The sequence below is a fragment of the Nestor notabilis genome, unplaced genomic scaffold (assembly GCF_000696875.1).
Source record: "Nestor notabilis isolate BGI_N333 unplaced genomic scaffold, ASM69687v1 scaffold29971, whole genome shotgun sequence".
Taxonomy (NCBI): Eukaryota; Metazoa; Chordata; class Aves; order Psittaciformes; family Psittacidae; genus Nestor; species Nestor notabilis.
Window position 1 is genome coordinate 18,052 of NW_009915703.1, and position 7,755 is coordinate 25,806.

The 7,755-nt window shown below is 37.1% G+C and overlaps 1 protein-coding gene across 1 annotated transcript in view; it reads right to left on the reverse strand.

Moving 5' to 3' along the window:
* ZNF800 (zinc finger protein 800) overlaps nt 1–7,561 on the reverse strand; it is an 11,456-nt gene extending 3,895 nt beyond the window's left edge. Inside the window, exons 1-3 of the mRNA XM_010024273.1 lie at nt 7,451–7,561; nt 5,102–5,197; nt 1,444–1,587 (exon numbers count right to left, since the gene is read on the reverse strand). Coding sequence (XP_010022575.1) covers nt 1,444–1,587; nt 5,102–5,197; nt 7,451–7,511 — 301 coding nt within the window. The 5' untranslated portion in view covers nt 7,512–7,561. The remainder of the gene's footprint in view (nt 1–1,443; nt 1,588–5,101; nt 5,198–7,450) is intronic.
* Nucleotides 7,562–7,755: the final 194 nt, after the last annotated feature.

Genomic DNA, 7,755 nt, shown 5'->3' on the forward strand with positions numbered 1-7,755 from the left:
CACTGCACCTATGTTGATCTAGTCAAGAGATCAAGATAACTAGAAAACTTTACAAAACATTTTTGAATGCTGGCACATTTCCAAATTATTCAGATTTACTCAGATCAACAAAAAGCCATCACTGGAATGACACTTTAAACTTCTTTTTCCATAAAAGTATACTACTTTATCCTTTCCTCATCTTCTTTCTTTTAATAATAAAGTTTGATTTCTACAACAAAGGTGGTGGGCTTGGCCTGGTCAAAGAATATCTTATTGCAGATCAAGGTGACATGAAGTGGTGGGAAATAGTATTATTGAAGTGCAGGTCCTCAAAGAAAATGGTGAACTTTTAGTCTGTGTTTCATAATGTGTAAGACCGAAGGACTGTGCTGATGACACTGAGCGCTTCCCAAGTACAGGAGAAAATGATGGATATTGAACCCAGCCACTTCACATGATCCAGCTGAAGACCACCAGAGCTATGCTGATCTAAAACTGAAAACCCTTCTTAGATCTACACCTTTCTACAAGATTAATTTCCCAGTCCTCTGGCATGTTTTTTAGTATCTTTCACAGTAAACAGGGAAAAACAGGAAAGAAAAAGGAGAAGGAGGAATACAAAGTGTTAACAGGGACACTCTTCATTAAGAGGTTGGACATACAACTAGCTGTCAAATTATGACATTGACAAGGGTCTCAGTTGTTAATGCTGTCCTGGGTTCAGCTACAGCAGTCATTTTTTCTCCTTCTTAGTAGCTGGTGCAGTGCTGTGTTTTTGACTTTCAGTCTGGGAACAACGCTGATAACACCGATGTTTTTAGTTGTTGCTCAGTAATGTTTACTCGGACCAAGGACTTTCTCAGTCTCATGCTTTGCCAGAGAGGAGGGGAAGCCAGGAGGAAGCAGAGGCAGGACAACTGACCCAAACTGGCCAAAGGGGTATTCCATACCACAGCACGTCATGCCCAGTATAGAAACTGGGGGGAGTTACCCGGAAGGCCCAGATCGCTGCTCGGGTCGGGCTGGGTATCGGTCGGCGGGTGGTGAGCGGTTGTGTCCTTTTCCCTTGTTATTCCTCTTATCATTATTATTGGTAGCAGTAGTGGTTTGTATTATACCTTAGTTACTGGAGAGCTGTTATCTCAACTCGTGGGAGTTACATTCCTTCGATTCTCCTCCCCATCCCTCCGGGAGCGGGGGGAGGAAGGAAAAGGGGGGGAGTGAGCGAGCGGCTGCGTGGTTCCAAGTTGCCGGCTGGGCTTAAACCACGACAAATGCTTAGTAAGTGCATGCTGTGGCTTCTTTACCATCATAAAAGTCATCTACATGTGTTACTACAGAAATTTAATTCCACTACTTTTTTTTGCATTTTGTTTCTGGTATGTTTGCATAAATGGTACAGAAAGATAACTTCCTCAACTTCAGAGAGAGTTATTAAACATTTCAATTAGTAAGACTTACTATCATCCATCTGGAGACTTGGAGGACAATAAAACTTTTTGTGAGTAATTAAATTTGGCAATCCTCTGAAGAGACTCCGGCACAATTTACACTCAAAAATGGTGTCCACATCCTTTAACAAGATATGTTTAAGTTGTTTAGTTCCTGTAATAAAAGAAATATTACACTTAAGGAAGGTTTTCTGTACATCTTTTAATTCACATCATCCCATGAAAATGGAAACACTTTAAAACATGACAACTGTAACAGTATTTAATCTTGTGTTAATACTGCTTCACTGCACTGTAAGTTTATGACACATGTTCAAAGTTTCACTATGAAAACAAGACTAGTTTGGAAAAAGTAAGTCAAGGATTATGCAATTACAGTTTACAGAGAAAACATTATGATTTATGATAAAAACTAACAAGTAACATTTGGAAGGAGTCCATGCTACAGTATCTGGATGCTGCAATATAATTGCCCAACAGGAAAGAACAAGCACCTGGAACATTTAAAGAAGCCTGCAGTATTTTTTCTTTAAGATTATCCAAAAGTGCTGAGAAAACAAGATACATACATCTACTTCATGTAAAACCAGTACCTGGTAAGGCAAAAAAAAAAAAACCCACAGCCTACAATAAAATAGGTCAAGAAATGTTACTGTATCTAAGAATCTGACCCAAGATCAAGATGATGATCCTTAGGCAAGAAAGTAGAACTGTAGACATATTTTCAGCCTACTGAAAATACATATAATTTAAGTAGGAAACTTTTCTATTACAACATGAGCAGTGTGACAAAATATGCAGGTTTTCCAGACTATTATACACTGTGTATTAAAAAATCCCTCACAGATACAGCTTGATCTAGTATTGATGTATTCCAGCTCCTCCCATGCTAAAAGATTCAGAGTTTAAGTTATACTTTAAACCCACTCCATTTCTCATCTCACAAAAATTAGGCCTACAATTAGCAATGGATTAATAAATGGTTAATACTTACCCACTCCATATTAGAAAGAAACACTAGCTAACCAAATCCAGCTTATTAAATTGCTTTTTTTCTTATAATGTAATTAGCCAAAATTAATCAAAATTTGTTAAACAAGCAAAAATATAAACTAGACCAAAAAATAAATAGTATCAGACAACTACGAAACAGTATCAAGACATTCTTCAAGCTGAAACTGACATACAAGTTTATTGTCATTACAGACACTTAAGACTTCCTTTTAAAGACCAAATTCAGAGTCACATTGCAGAACCATTTCCTCAACAAAACCCTTTCAAATATTAATAATTTCATAACATCTAATAGTTCTTCAATATAAATGGGCCTTACCACGACAATTTTTTCTTTCTTGATGTAGTACATTTTTTACAACTGATTTTTAGCAAAACACGATGTCTTCTAGTCTTCAACAATTCTTAAAAATGGGACCCGAACTTGACTAAGTGAGGCTACTCTCCAGTTTCTGTCCCCTCCTATGCCCTTCTTTGGCCACAGCCCTAACCTCGTTTTTTCTTCTTACTGCTCTTTCTTTAAGTGTTACTACCTCACCCTCATCTGACTTGTATTTTTAGACTACTGAACAAATACTTAGATTTAGTGAAAACCCCAAATTTAAAACTTATACAGATATCCCCCAAAAGCAAGTTTTTTACTCAGATCTCACCAACCATGTTTGAATTTCTGCAGATACAGAAAACTACTGAAAAGAAGCCATACAAACAAAACTGAAGATACTCCACGTAGATTGAATTCCAGTAAGTTGCCAAACTGTAATTCAAACAGAAGGCCTCAAGTTTGGTGACACCACAAGATAAATCAAAATTTTGCCAAAATTTGCAGTCAATGATGCCCTTGTCACAAACCCCTCTCCCAGACAAACAAAACAAAAGGATCACCTAAATCATCACTATTTCCCAATCAAGGGACACACAAGTTCCTCGCTCTCTCTCGTTACTCTGATATTTTAGTGTCTTTCCATTTAGTCTTAGTTTCTAAGACTAAAATGTTTTTGTCTAATCCAAGTTATTGGTCTTAAGAATTACTGGGTGAGATTAAAGGATTTCGACACACCGGAGAGCTCAGGCTAGATGACATGGTAGTCACTCCAGCTTCAAATCATCCTTATGCAACTATGAAGCATTTCACTGCTGGAAGTTAAAAAATAATCTATCATTTTGAATTAAACTCTAGACTGTTAGGGACTTCTAGAAATAGCCAATAAATTTAAATCATCCACTGGTTTTGTGGATACAGCAGACAGAGGGGAAAAAAAAAAAAAATCATCTTCTTATTTTTGACCCAACTGCAGATTGTGGAAACAAGCAGTCAGTCTCCTGCCAGCATATGCTGCCTCCAGCTTAATAAAGCCTTCTCTATTTTGTAGTTACATCTAATTGGGGCAGGTGATACTTTATCAAATTATGCTTATGTTGACACAATCATGTCAATAAATTATGTAAATGTTGACACCAGGATAACAACATCGCCACAAGAAGTCAGTACAGAACACTGGTTGTTACCAATACTCCTCGGGCAGAAATACCAAAGTTCATGCCTTTAGCAAGCATTTTCATTTATATGGGAAAAAAAAAAATTAATTTCATCTATTATTCTTGATGCCACAGACGACAGCAGATTCTGCTAAAACCCCCTAAATAGTTATGGACAATAATTTGGCTTTCATCTCTATTTCTTTACCACAAGAATCAAAATAGTTTCCTTCCATAATGAAATGTTTGTTCAAAGCTAACCAGTAAAATCCTGGTCTAAGTCCTTTTGCTTTCTGTTCAACTTCCCTGGTGCAGGTGAGTGAAGATGTCAAGGTAAACTATCAATTTCACACCTGCCAGCAAGGACAACCTGGAAGTAGCGCAGAGACAGAGTACTTCCGGCTATTTTGTGCTATTTCCAGTAGAGATTTCATTAATCTGCTTTGAGCAAAAGGAGCCTGGCACGCATATCTGAGGCCTGAGGCAATGAAACCCAAACTAAAAAAGGTTATTAGTAACAACTCTCACATCCAGTGAAACTTTTCATATATATAAAACAATTCTATGCGGAAAGATCTAGAAACATATAGATAGTAACATTAAAAACACTTAATTTTTTAATTTAAAAAAAATTATTTTTTGTAATAACTGCTGTGTTCTTGCATCAAGGGTTGTGAAAATAAAACGTTTGGTTTGCCTTATCAGAAGCGCAGAAACAGACAGAAAACCCTAAAGGTTTCAGTCATCTCTGGCATCCTCACCCAAATGCTCAGTTGTTTTTATTAGGTTCACTGCTATGTACTGCAACTCCCAAAACCAATAAGGAAAACCTTGAAAGTAACATGAGAAAGCAATTCTGTAAAGTTCAAGGCAAATACTAAATTTTCTCTTCATCTCGGGAGTTTAGGATGAAGTCATTAGTAACAGCAGGAGTGATGACACAAAGCAGAACAACAAACTAATTTTTAATGTTTTTGAAAGATACTTATACAGCAGGAGCTGTATCTTCACTGCGTTATACGAAAACCATTATCAAAAGGAACAGCACCTTACACCGAAAACCTACAGTTTGAAAAAAAGTAGAAAGTCAGATGTTAGTTATTTTAATATACTAAATATGTATAACTATTATAACAAAGCAATGAACTTCTTAAGAACCAGGCATAGCTTCATACCTGATCGAAAACACTCAATGATTTGCTGAATACCAGATTTTGATGTCTGCAGAGGCTGCTGTAATAATGGAGGATCACCAGGTTCCAATAGGTGCACTGAAATATATGAAAGAATAATAAGCCATTAGAGAACACTCAAGTGATTTTTATTGAAGTGTGGATTTTCTGTTCATACAATAAACTAGCTAAAAAGAAAGACCAGGACTACAGTAAAAGTTGTCTTACTCAAAAGTTTTCATCTACTTTTGAATTAAAAAACAATCAATACTGAATTTTCCAGCCATGATGCCTTCTGACAGTTTGCAGTCATTTTGATTTAAAGAAAAATGTGTATTCAAAGCCATGCATATCAAACACAAAACCATATATATAAAACCAAATTAGCTCACCAGAAACTTCTGCCAATTAAAGCAGTTCCCCAGAACAATCTACTCGACTCCCATCATTCAAATGGAAACAGATGCACAAAAAAGCATTACCAAATACTGTACTTTCACAGGTATCCGATTTCAGTGTTACCAGTACACACCTCAGCACTGAATCCAAATGTAAAGTAGCAATGATCAGGAAACAAAAGCACAAGTGTAACTATACTGTATATACCAAAAAGAGCTATTATAATACTTTTATCAATAAAGCCACATTCAAGAAATGCTTCTGGTTCAAGCAAACTGCTGAAGGTACACCTTACTTATGAAGTTTCATTCCACATCATAAGCTTTGTAAGATCTACTGAAACTAAAACATTTACTGATCAGTTATTCTGCTAAGTATGCTTAAGTTATTCTACTAAGTAGTATTTATGAATATGAACATCAGTATCATTCCACTGCTGTATATGCATACAGCAACTAAGCTTTGCTCAGAGGGAAACCCAAATTTAAATGAGCCCTACTCAGGTAACAAGCATGTGTTTGCAAAATTGTCAGTTAGGTCTTCTTTTTCATTTCTTACTGACAAAATAACTAGCTTCATACTTTGTAAATTGGCTCCTACCTTATTCATTCAGTTCGATTTTTAACCCCATTGTAAGGTTTCCATTTTTAAAATGAAGCACTGAGCATCTCTAAGAAAGTTATTTTTGATAAAGAGCACTAGAGGCATCATATAAAACTACTAAAGATATTAAGTGCAAATAGATTAAACGTATTTTGACAGAAAAGCCGTTCTAAAAGATGTAAGGTTAAAAATAAATTCAACCTGAAAAGAACGTCAGAAAGAAAAGCAGTCTAAGAAAGGAACGATAGAACGAACACTCCTCCAACTATGCTGGCCCCATAACATACTATTATATACAGGAACACATAACAAGCATTGCAAATCAGCTAATCGTTTGGGGATCTCTAACACAATGACATATTGTATCCTACTGGCCTAGTCCCTGTTCTTCAAAGTAGTATATTTTGGTTTGTATACTGCCTCTAATATGCATGTGCAACACCCACTGACATCAAAAGGAGTGACATACGTGAAGCAGACATAACACATTCCTGTTATTTGTAAGGCAAGAAGAGTATTTTAGCTTTTTTTAAAGAACTAGAACAACTCATAGCCATTTCATCTTAAACACAAAGAACTGTTTCTACTTGCTGAACAATACCTACTCTCAAATTACATTTAATTAAAGGAGCGTTATCAAAGTTGCCATGTTCATGCTTTCAACTACAAATTCCCCAAACTGATGCCTTTCTTTTCAAAACACGAGTGAAAGCATCCAAATAACATGCTCTACAACAAGGCCACAAGAAAAGAAACAAATTTCCTTTTAGGCTACCAATTGTAACAGTAGGCAGAACAATCACCAAAAAAAAAAAAAAGTCTAGTAAGTTAGCTAAACCTTCAAAGTATTCATTACACTTTCCACTGATGGCATCTTCCACATCACAGAGCAGTGGAATGCAAACAGACATTTCAGGACCCTTTTTTTTTTCCTCCTCCAAGAATAAGATCTTCAAGTTCATCCAGAAATGTAAAGTAAAAATAACCAATGAATGCAAGAGATTGCCAGATTGGCATTTTACAAGGAAAAAAAAATGAGCCTATTACAGTTTTTGGCAACAAAAAGCCCAGTTGTTTCACACAACTTCTTGCCTTCTCTCTCACTACACACAATACCCATGTGGTGGTTTGGAGATTACTGCACATCCTGCAGGCACTCAGAAGTTATCTTCGTGAAATACGTTTAACATGACAGTTCAGGGATACTAAATAACATTTCCAAACAGCATTTGGAAACCTTGTATATCCAAAACTGCCACTGATGATGCACATTTGCAACACGACAACAGTTTCCACAAGCTTTAATGGAGGACAGCAGTAAAACAGCCAGAGCATTACACACCACTGTACCTGGTTCACAGCATCCATGGTGATGGTGGTCAGTCTGACAACACTTGTCCCTTAGAGGCATTTTCCGTGCGCACAAGCTACCTTCCTTCTACATCCAGGAGCTCGTTTCTGCTAAAATAAGCACATTAACTGTCACCCTCGCGTGGTAGGCGGCTCAGGAAGGAGAGCGCTAACCCCGCACACCCACTTCCTACAACGGCACGGCCGGAGCAGGCCAGGAGGCAGCGGCACCCTTCGCGCAGGAGAAAGTTTCCATTGTTTACAGCAGTCTCACAACGCCCTCTGCAACGGCCGCTGCGGCGAGC